This window comes from Lacerta agilis, chromosome 1 (genome assembly GCF_009819535.1).
Source record: "Lacerta agilis isolate rLacAgi1 chromosome 1, rLacAgi1.pri, whole genome shotgun sequence".
Taxonomy (NCBI): Eukaryota; Metazoa; Chordata; class Lepidosauria; order Squamata; family Lacertidae; genus Lacerta; species Lacerta agilis.
Genome location: NC_046312.1, coordinates 62,877,596 through 62,894,470, shown reverse-complemented (window position 1 = coordinate 62,894,470; position 16,875 = coordinate 62,877,596). Strand labels below are relative to the sequence as shown.

The 16,875-nt window shown below is 42.7% G+C and overlaps 1 protein-coding gene across 1 annotated transcript; it reads right to left on the bottom strand.

Annotated features, from left to right (window-relative positions):
- Positions 1–377: 377 nt before the first annotated feature.
- RCN1 (reticulocalbin 1) lies at positions 378–13,692 on the bottom strand. The gene is made up of 6 exons (XM_033151551.1): positions 13,222–13,692; positions 7,984–8,177; positions 6,990–7,168; positions 5,510–5,570; positions 2,140–2,339; positions 378–839 (listed from the first exon to the last, which is right to left on the bottom strand). The coding sequence occupies exons 1-6, from the start codon at positions 13,461–13,463 to the stop codon at positions 732–734; spliced, it is 984 nt and encodes a 327-aa protein (XP_033007442.1). The 5' UTR covers positions 13,464–13,692; the 3' UTR covers positions 378–731.
- Positions 13,693–16,875: the final 3,183 nt, after the last annotated feature.

Here is a 16,875-nt window from a genome sequence, read left to right as displayed (position 1 = left end):
AGTACAGTTGTTCTTCTTCTGTCCTTATGAAAAAGTCTCCTCTACCAAAGGAAACCAGCATGTCAGGAAGACTATCCTACCTATTGTGCAATCCTGCATGTGTCTACTCAGAAGTCCCACCAAGTTTAACAGGAGTTACTCCCTGCGGGAATCAGCGTGTTTTTACATGAGTAGAATGTGTCTTTATTTAAAATGCATCTCTGGGTTATTTGTGGGACCTGCCTAGTGTTTTTACATGAGTAGAATGTGTGCTTTTATTTAAAATGCATCTCTGGGTTATTTGTGGGGCATAGGAATTCGTTCATATTTTTTTCAAAATATAGTCCGGCCCCCCACAAGGTCTAAGGGTCAGTGGACCGGCCCCCTGCTGAAAAAGTTTGCTGACCCCTGGTATAGGTCAACAACATACAAGGATATCCTATGAGGCTACTCATCTTACATACTACATTTTACAAGCTAAGTCTCACCAATGTCAGTGAGAATTCCAAGTCTCAGTATTTATGGCTGAGGTGAAAGTGTATCAAAAGCTGTAACTGAAAAGTGCATCCCCAAAATTATACTGAAATGTATAATAAAAATGTGCAATTAAAAAGTGGTAAACCTATTGTATATTCAACAATACTAAAAATAGCCTTATTAAAAATATAATCTGCTAAAATAGCCACTATTACTTTGGTTATATACAGGAAAACATGATCCAAGTCTCTAGTGTATTTGCTTTTCAAAAAACATCATAGCTCATCATGGTTTTTTGTGAGGTCTTCTCCATAATTTGTTGCTTGGCTTCCAACAAACATATTCCAGTTGTCCAGAATCTCTTCTTTGGTTAACATGTGGTCCTGGAGGGGGTGGAAAGGAAAGTCTTTAGTATTCTCTAAACTGAGCTTCTATTAAAGGGTTTGAGTGCTGTGTCTAAAAACAACAGAACTTTATTCTGCTCTGTGATTCACTAAGAAAAGACCCTCATGGCATGAGGCAATATACTCATAAGCTGAGTTTACTCAAAGAGTGGGCAACATAAGCACTCTTTGTGTTTAACCAAATGTCAATAGAGCTATGAGGTTTACCAAAGTATAAAAGTATTTAGTGACAAACCACCCACCCCCCCAATCCCTGCCAAAATTAAATAAATGAATACTATGTGTTCTCAGAATGCCGACAGACTCTTGGCCAACAAAATGAAGATGGAATAGAGTGTCCCAGAGGGGGACATGGTAGACTGACTGGAACACTAAGAGCACTCTTTTGAAATTTGTAGTGGAGGCTGATCTATTACCCTGGACTATCTTATGTCAATTTTAGGCTGTCCTTGGGATTTTTAGAACATATTAGTTTTGTATTTGTAGGATTTAACTTTATAGAGTAAATTTATAAAGTTTATAAAGATTTTACTTTATCAAGTTTTATTGCTAGAATTTGTTTCTCTTATATGCTGAATTGGCATGGATGTGGGAGAAGGCAGGGGATATAAACATATCAATCAAATAACACACCCAGACCCAGCCTATACCACTATCTTTCATATTTCTAGTTTCAGAGTAGGGAGTGTCTCTGAAACAGTCAAGCCCAGTCCCCTTCTGTATTATGGAGTTTGATGGGCTCCTCCAGCATAAAATGTTTCTCCATTCATTACAACGGCAGGATTAGAACATAGAAAGAGCCCTGCTGGATCAGATAAAAGGCCCATGTAGTTCACCAACATTTTTCTGCTGCCGCTCACCAATAACTGGCAATCCAAAGGCATATATGGAGGTAGCATATAGGTATCATGAATTGTAGGCATTGAAAGTTCTGTGGAATTTATCTGCACACTTCCACTGATATGAAAAGTTAATACAGCACACAGAATTCTATGCAAATATGACCACACATTGATCTCAGAATTAGAACACTTAATGTAAACTCTTATCATTTGGGTCTAACATTTAGATCTCTCCCACTTCTACCATAGTTTACCTTTTCTGTGTTTCCTGAATGATCAGTGCGTGGCATTAACGTTATCACATTTATATCAAAAAAATTTAGTGATCTCCTTACAGAGTCCTTAAGGTTTGACTCTTGGTAGGTTGACATTATACAAAATGGCAGCAAGTAAACCAATAATGTACCATTCATGAACTCTGTGAGAGACCTAAGTACCTTGTCAACATCCGACTCATATACTAAGTGTCTGGCTTCGGCTTGTGCATGATCATAGTCTTGTGGGAGAATCCAGTGTCGTATCTCCTCTTTATCCATCTTCCCATCCTTGTTGAGATCCCGAAAATCTGCAAACTGCTCCCGTTCAGTTATTACCCAGTCAGGTTCTGGACCACCATCTTCATGAGCAAACATATCAGCTGAGAGGAAACAGTGTCATGTTTATTATTTATTGTTATTTATTACACTTTCTTCCATTCTTAACCTCTCCTGGTTATAAATCCTGGGGAGCGGAGGCTTCACTCTAAATACTTTCACAATGATTACCTGCTCTCTATGCCTATTTTGTATTTGCTTGGTGGTAGGCCATCTCGTCTTTATCTTCATTCAGCATTTTGCTGTGCCAGCTGCTGTCAGGGTAATAATGCCAATCACCACCATAAGGAGGCAACCCCCCACAAGCTTAAATATCTCACACAACGTATATACGCCGTTCCCTTTCCTACAAGCTAGATCTGCTATTCTTGATCTGCAATTTCCTCCCCACAACAAAACAAAGCAGTAGGCTACATGAAGAGCAGGAAATGGTGTAAGATGATGCAAAGCCAGTAAGTACAACTTAGTAGGTAATTTTGAGGGCATCTTTGGAGATACAAGTCATTATATATGGTGTATTAGAAAGAGGTGTCATTTTCCAGCTATCCACTGTGTAAATTACCCTCGCGAGATGGAACACTGCTATGAGTTACCTGTACCTTCACTGTTATCACTACGCCCATACCATTCAATAACTGTTCTGCTACCTCAAGGGTGGGGAAGCTTTTCCAGCTCACCAGGCCTCCCTCTCTTCCATCTAGACAAGCAAGAGGCATTAGCAAAGTTCAAGGACATATTACAGCCAAGGAACAACATTCAGGGTGAAAAGCAGGGCTCAGTGAGGGGCGTGGCCTCAAGAAAGTTCCAGGGGCCATATAAGGAGGCCTAAAGGGCCACATTAGGTACCAGGCCTGGGCTTGCTCACTTCTGCACTACCTTATGAAGACCTGCCAGAAAAGATGGAGAACAATGCTCCATCCAAACACCTAAAGAAAAGCTGCATTCCCATCATACCATCTATTTTGGGCACAATTAACTTGGCCTTGAAAATCACCGCTCACCTATAAAGAATGAGAACTGCCTCCAGATAAGCAGGCACAAACATCTTCTACATCTACAGAGTTTGTTTGCTTCATGCTGCTTATATACCACAAATGATTTACATCAGGATTTTTGTCGGTGGGCAGTCTAGTAAAAAGTGATGTAGGCTTTTAACTTTTGTCAACGTATTTGTAATGCTCAATTAAGCCATACGATGGTGGTAATGAAAACCGACGTGGAGGCTGATGGTATCTGTCAGACTTTGAGATCTACATGGGGATTATCCCCCTGGCCATTGGCAAGCTTATACAGCCTTAGTGCTGTTGAAAGTTAATACAACCCCCCCCCCCCAAATATCTAGGCCCACTCCAGCTGCTGGCCAAAGTGGCAAGAGTCTTTGCATAAAAGAGGAGTATCCTCCCCTCTCCTCCACACATGTAAAATAATGACAGTGGTTCTGTATGCAAGGAAGGTGGAATCTCATAATTTCTCATGAGGAAGGAGAAATCATGTGAAGTGGGCAACCATTAGTAAGGGCTTCCATTTGTGGAGAGTGCACATCACACACTGCATTGCACACAGTGCAGGAAAAGGCATATTCCTGTTTGTCCACTGAATGACTGTTGTCATTCACACAGGTATTGGAAACAATCCATATTCTATCCGTCACTTTTATGGAAATCCGACTATACTTCAAGTGGAAAAATAAGATCCTACCTGCTACTTACTCTCTTTACCTCTTCCATATGCTGTATTTATTTCTATTTATTTATTTATTTAAGATTTTATAACCAGCTCTTCACTGAATATTTCAATCCCAGAGCAGGGAACAATAAAATAATAAAAATATACAGGGGGAAAAACATAGAAATGGGCCAGTTTCAACTAAGCAATTTCACTAGCGTGAGCTAGCACAACAAGTCCTGCTATTGCAACAGGCTTTCCACCCCTATTTTCTTCCTGTGTGGGCCACACCCTATGGACTCTGGGGGAGGTTGGAACCCCGAGAAAGATTGTTCTGTTTAGCAAGTGGAAGTGCTTCTGCAGACAAATGATCATGATGTTCCTCCCAATATACAAAAATGAAGAGAATTCATCAAAAACCAGTCCAATGAATAGACTAAGCAGACTAAGGGCTACATCATAAAACAAGCTAAACTACAATTGGATATTTCCATTTCAGTCAAATACCTGGGCAAAGCAAATAAGGACATATAGATTACTAAAACAACGAAATGGCCTCAGCAACATTTTGCAATCCGTCTCATACCAGGGATTGTCCATTCACTCCTTGTTTCTTATGCTCACAAACAACTGACCCAGGTTCTTGCCTTCAGTGGCTCAGCAAAAGCCCCCCACCCTCCTTTTCTACAAAAGACCAAATACTGCATCTCTATTTTGGTTTTTACTATCAGAGTTGTATTTGTTATGCTATCTATGTAGCATTTTGATAAGGTTCCATGTTGCTTTATCACCTTTTGTTATTCATCCTGATGGAGAAACATTTTTTTAAAAAATAATAATAATAATAATAAAGCGTAAAGGAGAACTTTGGCCCTAATGCCTTTCACTCAGTAGGTTTCTTCTAAGGCTGGAGAAGTCACAACTCTTTCAAGATCCCCTCTTACGATGCAATCACAATCTTTTATGCTAGGTTCAGAAGTATGGGAAGAAAAAGGACCCAGAGCAACATTGCATCTTGTCTCTGCCAGCAAGTGTCTGTGTGAATAACATCAGAATCAAACGAGCAATAGTGGGAAAGGGAATAAAAGGCAGAAGGAAACTTGGGGAAACAAAAATCATCTACATGAAACCGGATGGCTTTTAGAGAGACTTGGGGGGGGGGACCCTCAGTGCCCCAAGAATCACTTCTCTCATATTAAATCCTTAGTACTGAGCAACATTAAGCACTCTGTGACAAATGCCAATGGTACTTTGAAAATACAAGAACATGAGGGGAATCAACAGGGGCCTGCTTCATTGCTATGCATCCAGAACATTCCTTTTTGTAATGTATGGGGTTGACACGACCAGCACTCCAAAGGCGCCCACTTCCACTGAGAGAACCACAGAGGGTACCATGTAGTTTGGTAATCTGAGGTCCAAACTACACATGACAAATGTCACATGCCTCTTTCTCCCCTGACTTGGGGAGAAGACTGTCCAAACTAGCCATAATAAAACTTTTTAAAATAAAATTATAAATATTGGAAATCCCCTTGCTGCGGCTTACCAATGTATTCATCTTGATCCACAAATCCATCTTCATTTTTGTCTATGTCCTCCAGGGTTTCCTGTCAAAATAAGGGGGGAAAGCTGTCATTGCAGAGGTGTGTATTTGTTGCCCAAACTGATTATAAAACCATTTCATTCTGAGCTGTCACATTACATCAAGGGTAAAGTCTGTAAAACAAAAGCACGCGCACACACACACGCACACACACGGAAATATCAATAATGATATTGACAAAGAGAAAATATTTTCCCTAAGCTTAAAAATCCCCCAAAAGTAAACCCCCAAACTCATAAAAGTGTATTAATTTAAAAATCCACCAAACAACTAAAATAGAACATATCCTACAGATATATATATATATATAGCTTCACAATAAACCTTGATAAGTGATGGGGACTGCTAGAAATGAATTAATATCTTATGAAATTAAAGAAAAGCTTATTCTAAGCTTAATAATAAAATAAATATTTAATCTATTGTTTATTTTACCACCCTATGCCCATAGATATCAGGGAGGTTCACAACAAAATAAATAAATAAATAAACAAAGGTCTAGAATAAAATAATTCTATTCTGTCATCTAAATCAGGAATGTACCCAGTCCCTACAACTAAAAAAGGGGCTGTAGCTTAGTAACTGAGAACATGCTTTACACGCATTAGGTCTTGGGTTAACTCCATGGATATCCATGCAGGGCTGGGAAAGACTCTTGTCTTGATACCCTTGAGAGCTGCTTCCAGTCAGTGCAGACCAGGGATGGGGAACCATTATTCCTGCCCATTAGCCATATTATGGGGGAGTCCAAGAACATCTGGAGGGCCACAGGTTCCCCATACCTGGTCCAGAAACTACTGAGCCATACAAGGCAGCTTTCTGTGTTCCTAGCAAGTCCCTGAATAAGGGACATCTGAGGAAGAGCAGGTGACTCTGCAAACCTCATCTCATAGGCCACTACAATGGACCTGCATTGTCTTGCTGAAGCAGTGATGTGCCTATAAAATCCAGGAGGCTGAAAGGGTTTACCAAAGGCAGGTGCAACAGAAATGTGCAGTTCTGGCTGCATTGATTAACACAGGATGCTGCATTAGCTACAGTATCAATTTAAAAAAAAAAATCCCCACACTGTTGTTTCAGCCAATGTAGTATGATAAAATCAGGTTGCTTGTCTGACAGAAGTGCTCAGTAGCACACTTAAAGATGACAACATTCCGGGCAAAACTGGTTCAGGTCTAACCTTCCACTTTGCTTCCAAGCTTTCTAGCTATTCGTGTGATATTGATCAACATATTAGGGAGGTCACCAAGCAGGTCACGTTTAAATAACCAAAGCAGGATTATTTAAACAGCTTTCCTTCCTGTTGAAATAGCTGACGACTATTGTCTGGGAAACCTTGCCCTGAAAGATGAGGAAGCCGGCTTTCAAACCTCTTTAATAAACGGAAACCAAAAGAAATGAGATTGGCTTTTCTGCTGCTTACTAGAACAACAATGTCTTTCATATGCTCAAATTCCTCTGGGTGAAGGAAAGCTGTGAACTCCTCACGAGTGACTTCGGAATCACCATCCAGGTCAGCTCTTTTGAATCTTCTTTCATCCCTGGGCATCATTTTCTTGAAATTGTGCTGCTCTGTTGCATCTTCAAACTCGGCTGGGTTTTCTAGAAAACCAGAGAAGACAAGATGGAGACAAACAGGACTGGTGAGTATGTAACAAAGGCCTGAGTGATGCCTACAGATGACATGTAACTTGAATCTGACCTGAACCCTTCTAGAAGTAAGAAATCAGACCAAAGGTCTATCTTATGCAGCACTGTGCTTCCAAGAAGATGCCTCTGGGAAGCCCCATAGCAGGTCTTGAGTGCAATGCACTGCTCCTGTTGCGTGTTGAGGTCCCCAACCACCCTCCAGTAAATAACTCACACCAGAAACATTAATTTTGGTTTGGTTTTTGGCATAAATTTTGGCCACAACTTTATTAAAATACAAGATATGTGAGTGGTTGCGTAGGCATTGGTTTAGACTATCTGACCCACTGGGGACAGAACTGACGACCGTCTGGCTCTGACATGCACAGCTAGTACTCAGATTACAGGTGAGGAACATTTGGTCCTCAGGCCTGGTTAAGTGCATCGGAAACCATTTCCCCCCAGGCTCTGACAAATAAAAGTTCTGCCAGAACTGGTTCCACTCAGGAGTCCCTAACTGCAGGTGAATCCTGCGACAAGTGGGGCTTACTTTCAGCGCTATATATATATATATATAAGCTTTGCTTTAGGCATGGAAAGCAGTGCAAGATTCTCCTTCCACATCTGCAGCTGGAAGTGAAGAATCAGGAGCAAACTATGAATTTGCTTCTGAATCTTCCATTGAACTGTGATTTCCTGACATGCTAAGACAGGTGGGCAAACATGTCGGCTATCACCCTGGGATTCCCAAGTATGCTGGTTCAATTTTGTCTCTCAAATTTACTCACCAAGGTAATAGCCATATGTGGCTTGTTTGTATTCTTCCCAAGAAATTTTGTTGTCTTTGTTGAGGTCATAATCCTTCCAGACTTTTGCCACGTTTTCGAAGATGTAGCGTTTCTGCACTCGCTTAATCCAGTTTTTCAGTTCCTCTGTGGTGACGAAGCCATCTTTGTTATCATCAATTCGATTAACAATTTTCCTGCAGTAATGAAAAAAGTAAACTGGATTATGAGAAACTGAAACATTTCTGCAGGGTTCTCTTGAACAAGCATGTTTGCAAGAGACAGGGCTTCCAAATGGTACCTATGATGACCCATTTCTGAATAAATGACATAGTGTGGTACTCAACTTAGTTGAGTACTTAGGAGTAGACACATTAATGGACCTAGCTATGTTAATCAATTTCAGTGGGTTTATTCTGAGTAACACTCAGAGTAACACTGATTGCCAGCCACAGACTAGAAGTTTTGAATTTGAAGACAGATCAGTAGGAGTCAGAAGAAATTTCTCCACAGATTTTTATCTTCCAAGAACACCCTCCCAGGGCCTTTCAAGGTGGGCATTTGTTCTCTACTATCTCTCAGAAAGTGGGTTGGGGAAGAGAAGGAGTTTCATGTAGCCAACAACTTATTCTGAGTCACAGTTGGATTGTTCTTGTCATTCTCTGTCAAAAGCTCTTCTAATGAAATATTGTTGATCAAGCATGTGGAACTGCGTTTCCACACTTGCTGGAAAATGTGACATTTTCCCACTGTCAGTAGGAGAAAGAAAACCACAGAAACATTTATCATTAGAGAAGAATGTTCTGCTTAGAAATGCAATAAGCATGCAAGCTCCCCTTCTCTGCTTACTGTAGCAAAATGACTACTGTATTACAAATTGCAGTCAGCGCAGTGTTTAAATCTTCTCCAGCCTGCTGTTGCTCAGTGGCAGGCTAGTAGGGCTAAAATCCATCCGAAGACCTGGGGAACCACTGACAGTCAGCAAAGACAATATTGAACTAGATGGACCAAGGGTCTAAACTTAGACCCTAAGTAAGACAACTTCCTATGTGTTGCTACGATTTTCCCTGCTTCATACATTTCCCTGCTTCTTCTCTGTTCCAATGAGATAGAAAAGGGCTGGCAAGTCAGAGTTAGCATACAAGTTAAATTTTCCTAAAAGGCTTAGAATAGATGGCAAACTTGTATGTGGACTGTCCCACTTCAGACTGTAGTTGGGGGTTCACATGATCAAAAACTTCCATGACCTCTGATGGCAAAGGGAAGGGGTTGGTATCCCGTATTGATAATTTACTTCTTATCATTGATGTGGACTCTGCAGAGGGCCTGAGACAAATGCGGGAGTCAGGTTGGAACATTTTGACTGAATTGCTGGAAATCCTTAATGGTTAAAATTCCCATTTAAATTGGGATCATCAAACACAAGGGAACAAACATTAAAAATTATGCAAACAATGTACCGTATATACTTGAGTATAAGCCTAGTTTTTCAGCACACTTATTGTGCTTTAAAAGCTGCCCTCGGCTTATACTCAAGTCAACCATTCCTTAAGAAGTGTACAAGAACGGTGGTTCTTTACTCTCCCCAGGCAGCTTGTTCCATTCCTGAACTGCTCACATAAATGCAAACTTTAGACCCCAGAAGGCAGAAAGCCTATCAGTTAAGGAAGTATTAAAACCCCACAGGTGCTCACTTTCCCTGGCTCCTGCTTAAACAGGACAGGATCCCAGCCTTCTCTGTATAACACAAGGGAACATTGCGCTGTGAGTTAAACCACAGAGCCCTAGGGCTTGCTGATCAGAAGAATGGTGGTTCGAAACCCTGCGACGGGGTGAGCTCCACAGCAGCAAAGGAGGAAGAGGAAGGAGCAGCCCAAAGGGCTGCTTTGGGCTGCTCGTTCCTCCTCTACCATAGTGGCAAAGGTGAACCGGCTTATACTTGAGTCAATAAGCTTTCCCACATTTTTGTAGGGAAATTAGGTGCCTCGGCTTATATTTGGGTCGACTTATACTCGAGTATATACGGTATATGACTCCTATGAGACTTTTTTATTTCTTATTTTGTTTTGACTATGGAAGACCAACACGGCTACCTACCTGCAACTGTTCCTATGAGACTGTTTCAAATGAAGATGGTATCTAACTTGGGGCTATGTTGGAGAGGATGTAAGGAACCAGGATCGTTCCAGCTTATTTGGGGGACTTGTGAAAAAGGGTCGCAGTTTTAGACTGTGGCCTTTGTAGAAATCACTAAGGTGACTGGACAGCAACTATTGAAATTTCTGAAATTGGTCAAAACATCAAAAGGGACTGTCATTTCAAACTTCTAATTGGTTATTGCCTTGCAGCTGCCCAGCTAGTTGTTGCTCAATATTGGAAGGACATAAATGGCACCACACTACTATTTGTTTGTTTTATTTGTATACCGCCCTTCATCCGAAGATCACAGGGTGGGTCACAAAAGAAAAATACAAATAGATAATTAGTAGAAGGCAGTTTGGAGAGTCATTTGGGTGGAAAAATTAACAAATAATCCACATCTGGCTGGAGGAACAAACTATAAAGATTCTTTTGAGGCAGACTAGCACTGTTTTATTGTTTATGCAAGCAAAGATGAAATACATCTCCCAGCAGCATACAAAACTTTCTGGCTGCTATGATCATTGTGGAATTGAATTTTGATACTGTACTTCCTGATGCTTACTTACAGATTGTTTGCTAGTTTGTTTTTTATTTTACCTTAGACTCTCCTTGTCTCCTCTAGGAGATGAGGGCAGGATTGTTCTGTACTATTAAAATTATGTTAATAAAAACTCTAAAACAAATAAACTTCCATGCACAAAATTAGATGCCAGGACATTCTAGCTTGGTTTTCTCCCTGACATCTAGATGTTTATTTGCAGGGATTTCTTTTTTTAATGGAAGAGCATTCAGTTATATAAGTTCCCCCTTGCAGTCTGAAGTGGTACAGTCAACACAGGGTCACCATTTGAACTAGGCCGCAAAGATCAGATCAGATGTAGCAAGCAACAGCAAAAAGCTGGAGACACTGGTTTCAAATAAATGATATGAATGTGGAATGAAAGATTGCTGGACTGTTTTGAAGAAATCTTAATTTCCAACTTGCAGTGCTTATGAATAGTCATGTTGTGAGAAACAAGCTACCCAAGCCAATATGATGATAAGTGCTTGCAACAATTTTCCACAAACTTTTTCAGAGGGACTGGAAGTTGAAGCTCTAATGACCAACCTATGCACTATAATATTTACCCCATGGGGCCAATAAAATTGCCTAAATACAAGATGGCAAGAATAATACAGCATAATGAACTCTTCCTTCCATTGTCCTACTCTGTGTTCCGAGTTTGCAAACTGGTGCCGAACAAATTAAGGACTTTTTTTTTTAAGGCACGAGTTGGGAACTGGATCTGCAACCCCAGCCTGACAAGTGGGTAGCACCACCAACCTCTCAATCACATGTCATCTCAATGGCAGCAGTTGACCGGATTTTGCCCTGGTTGTTTGTACTGGGGACACCCTGGCCTAAGGGCTTCCCTGCCCGTTTTAAGGGATAGAGCAGTGAAGAATGAATAGCGTTTTATTGTGCCTATGCTTTTCACACCAATTTTTACCACTTTACTGCAGATATCATTCCCTTTATTTCCCCAAATGCAGCATTAGGTCAGGAGGGAAATCTGTTCCTCTTTCTACCCCTAAACCCGGAGTTGGGAAAGGGAAACAGAAGAAACCCCCCCTACCCCCCCCCCAAACTCAGAGGTGGACAGAAGCAGAGCCTCACTTTGCACCTGTGTGCCAACTGCATTCTGAGCTTGGAGTGCTCATTCAACATTGAGGGAAACCCATACTCCTCTACCTTCCATCCCAGCTCTGGGCTAGTGTGGTATAATGGTTAGAGTGATGGACTAGGTCTGGGAAGACCCAGGTTCAAATCTCTACTTTGCTGCGAAACACGTTATATGATCTTGGGCCAGTCACTCCAAATTAACCTTATCTCAAAGGATTGTTTTGCAGATAAAAATGATACAGTACAGGCTTGAGCTCCTTGGAGGAAAAAGCAGGGGTATAACAATACAGTACAATAAATCAATAGGATTGCAGAGGGGATTGTTCTAGTCAATATGGGTGTGACACACACCCAAACTGATACTCGATTGGCAAAGTAGAGCAATTAAATGAACCTTTACAACGGGCAAATGTTTTCTGTAGTGATATATGCACTCTCCGACTGTTCACCTAAGTCCAATGGTGCCTAACTTATCTATAAACTCCAACTCATCCGTCTTCCTTTAAAACTTTTTGGCTTTAGTATGACAACTTTCAAGGCAGTTACTGAACTTCAAGAGGGACTGAAAAGCTTCCCTACTGATTTCTAACAGATAGTTTTGGGGGTTTTTTAAATGAATTTTTGCCCATTCATTATCAGTACATTACAACTGAGTTGGGAATGGGGCACATCTGCTTGGATTAGGGTTTCTTTTACCCTTGTCACCAGACCTTGTTTGAATCTGATTCAATAATCCCCCCCCCCACAAATTTATGTAACTTTACACTCCATGCATAGGATGAGGTGGGTTCTGGCCCACGAAAGCCTAATATCATTCTTAGTCTTTTAAGATGCAGTAACATTATTGATCTCTTAAGATGACAAAGGACCCTAATGGCTGGTTTGTTTGTTTTTCCTGCAACAAGTGCCACTCGTTCGTGATCACTATTTTCCCCATAGCGCCTATGGCCAAGTGATCTCTCACTCAAAAGAGCCGCCACCAGCTTTTAATCGACTGCACAAAGTGGGGAACGATCAGAATCCGAAAGCGCCTTTCCTTTCCCGCACAAGTGCACTTTCTGACTTTCCCAGAATGAAACCATCTCTCTCCCCCCTCCCTTCCGCGCTCCCTTCATTCTAAGCAGCTACAGAGGGGCGGGCTCCCCTCTGCCACGTTATCAGCAAATCCTGGGAGCTCTCCCGTCTCTGCCCAACCTAGCACCCTCTGTCGAACTCACAATACACTCCCTGGGGCTAAAAGTTACAACCTGACATAGCGAAAACTTTCTTTTTTTCGTAGAGCGTGGTTTTGCTTTTGGTTTTAAACTCAAGAGGCGCGCCTTTTTTAATTTTAATTTTCCACTTTGGGAAGATGAAGATGGGTGGGAGAGGAATAAAGCGAAGGAACTTTCACCGAGTCAAGTAACTTATGGGGGCTAGGAAGAGGTCGGTCTTACCCTAGCCTTTCTTTGCTCTCCTCTGGGGTGAGCTGGTCGAAAGTTTTGGCTTCTTCTTTGCCCAGGAAGGCCTCGTGGTCGTACTGGAAGCTCTGGTTGTCTTCGTGCTGCTGATCGCTGAGCTCGGGCTCCGGATGAATTCCCCTCTCCTTCCTGAAAGTGGGGACGCCCAAGGACCCCCGGGTGCAAAGCGTCAGCAGCAGCCCCGCCGCGAGGTAGCGGATAGAGGCTTTCGAGCCCATTGTGTGCACTGGGCAAAGGGCGATCTATCCTGGAGGAGGGTGGGGGGAGCGCGGCAATGTCGGGGCACTGCAAAGAACCGAAGACGCAGAAACTTAAACTTTCTAGCAAGGGGGTGCAGGGTCAAGTCGACTCTTGCGGACTCCCTGAAAAAGCCTGCCACGTGCTTAAGCGGAGTTCCCAGCCCAGCAGCACCAGCAAACGTGCCCCCTCGCCTTCTCTCTCTCTCTCTCTCCCTCTCCTCATGCACTTAAAAAAAGATTCAACGTGGTATCGCACTCCTGCCACCGATCCCACACCCCCACCCCCACAATTGCACAAGGCCGGCTGGAAAAGTGTTGCTATTAGGAATGCACACGGGTGACCTAATTTGGGCCGGGCGATGGAATCCCCCCCTTCCCAGCCATTCAGGAGTGCGGTCGCAAACGATTGATCTCCCGCGCCCTTCCAAGATACTACGCCTCTTGCCATTGGACAGGAGCCTCTCTGTGGGCGGTGTCGAGAAGAGGCCGCTGGGCCGCCACGTTTGCAAGGCGGATCGGGTTTCTCCGGCGGGAGCCAGCAGCGAAAGAAAGCGGGAGGGGACGGGCTGCAACGTGGAAAAGGTCCCGTGGGAAGTTCCCGACTCCGACGTAGTGTGGGTTTGCTGGTGGCTTTGCGCGAAATGGATATCCTATAGCCTACCTATGTATGGGAGGCAGTGAGTTCAAGAGGACTTGTTGCCCAGTAAACATGTACAGGATCGATAGTTCAGCAACATTTGGAGAGCCAGAGCCCCCCCCCCCCAATACCTGCTGTAGAGAACCACTGACAATGCTGGGTTAGAAAGACAATTTGCCTGGCCTGGTATAAAGCCCATGACCTCCCACTGCCTAATCTACGTTGCTACAATCCTCTTCCCACTTGCTGTGGAGTATGCCCCACGGAGCTCAATGGGACTTTCTTCTGAGTAGACTTGTATGGCGTTTTACTGTTAATTAACAAAATTAGGAAAAAATGCTGTCCTTCAGTATCCACCCCCAACACATAAGCACTGGTTTGCCAATTGCAAACCGAATGCAAATTGCAGAAAAGCTTCCTTGCTCAAAAATTTGCATGAGTTTACATGCACAGAAAGACTGGCTAGAGAATTAAGCAACGACAGAAGAGTTTTCACAGACACTTATGCAGCAATGAAGTCACTGTATTGTCTTGTAGATAGTCCCCTTTTGTTCTTTTCTCCTTTAAAACACAGTAAATCACTGTGGTTTCTAGAGAACAGGCAAATTCTGGGCTCTGAAGAAAGGAAATATACAGTGTATTAGTATAGTGGTACCTCAGGTTAAGAACTTAATTCGTTCTGAAGGTCCGTTCTTAACCTGAAACTGTTCTTAACCTGAGGTACCACTAGCTAATGGGGCCTCCTGCGCCGCCGCCATGCTATTTCTGTTCTCATCCTGAAGCAAAGAAGTGTGCATGCACACGAAAGCTCATACCAAGAACAAACTTAGTTGGTCTCTAAGGTGCTACTGTGTGGGAATATACTTTGCAGGTGCATTCGCACCTGTGGTTATTTATGTTTATTTGTAATTGTTTGTACTTGTTTTTGCTGTGTCCTTCCGCCTTGGAAGGAAAGGTAGCAATAGGATCCAGCAGGCGACTCACTGCTGGGATCCCTCCACGGGGGGGAAAGTGGCTCCAACTTTGAATTAGGCAACGGTCAGTTAATCTTCTTCCCGCCTTTTTTAGGGCAGCAACAGAACTGTTATTGGTTGATGTATTGATTATGACGTTGGTTATTCCCCCAATAAATAGCTGCCGCTCCCTGTTTGTGGTGTGGAGAAAGCCGAGGAGTAAGCGCAAGAACATCGTTGCGTGGCAAGCCCAGTTGCAAACAGAAAGCGAAACCAACCACACAGGGCAGTGGTAGGCTTCTCCACCAGACTCTAGTCTCCGTTGTTTTATTTCATTTTATTTTAAAGTCTTTTATTTGGCCGTTTGGTTTTGGCCACCTTTTAGCTTAGTTTTCCTCTCCGGAACCTTTTTTGGACCAGACAGACGCCTGCAGACATCCACGAGGCAATTTCACCACGAACTCACAGATTCAACCCTCAGATTGCAGCCAGCGGATCCCTTTCTTCACGGCGCGGTGGGAGCGGGCTCCGGAATTACCGGCTGTCCCGTCCGCAGGCTGCCCCATAGCTGGTGCCTGGTAGGCGCCGGCTATCCCCGCACTACTGGAAGGAATTTTTTATTTTGTTTTGTTTTGACTATGGCAGACCATAACGTCTACCTACCTGTAACTGGTACTATTTCTGGGTTAGCAAAGTCTGTAACCTGAAGCATCTGTAACCCAAAGTACCACTGTATATGGAAGAGTTATTTTCATAGGAGATTAGAGTTGGGAGTTACCTTAGAAGTCATCTACTCCAGCCCCCCCCCCCGCCAAGTTGGTGTCTTGCATTAAATACTTCCAAGCCAAGGAGAGCCAGCCACTTCCTCAGGGAGTGTTTCTCCCCATTCTTCCTGTCATTTCTCCTAAGGTTTAGGAGTGAGGAAGTTTCTCCTAATATACTTCATTGTGAATATTCACTTTGTTTACATTGAAAACTAAAAAAAAGAAGATATGCAATAGTTAAGGATGGTTTAAATGTGCTTCTCTGTTGCATGTGAACCAGATGCAGAAAGTTCATGCAGGCCAACCCTCTTTCAATGCAAAAAATACAGTATCCTGGTAGATGGGACTTCCAGCAGCCACTGCTTAAAACAGGTGTGGGGGATCCTTTGGCCTTTCAGATGTTGCTGAACTACACTTCCCATCATCCTTGGCATTGGCCATGCTTGTCGGGGCTGATGGGAGTTGGAGTTCAGCAGCATCTGGAAGGCCAAATATTCATCACACCTGGCTTAAAACTTCTGAAGCAGCCTGTTCCACTGTCAAGTAGTTCGTACCATCTGGAATGTCTTCCTTATGTTTGGTTTCAATCATTGGATATTCAAGTCCTATCCTCTGGAGTGACAGAAAACAAGTTTGCTCCATCATCTATGTGACAGTGGTTCACATATTTGAAGACGGTTGTCAAAATGCCTCTTCATTGTCCTCTCCAACGTTCCCAGGTGGAATTTTAATTCCATTTCCATCTAATTGTAGAAGAGCAATGTTTCGGCAGGGCAATCTAGCGCTGAAGCAACCATAGTAATTGGTGCTTTTTCAAATACTTTAATGAATATGCTTACACACAATGTTGGGTACGAGATATTCATAGCAGTTAAATTATAAATATTGTTCACCCATGTTCAGTGAAAAAATATCCTTTTCCTAATCTACAGTTCTGCTAAATGACTCATCTGAGTTACAAGCACACGCAAGTGTTGCGTAAAACATTTCAAAAAATTGGTCTGCAACATAGGCTGCAATTTTGGTGGTGATAGGCT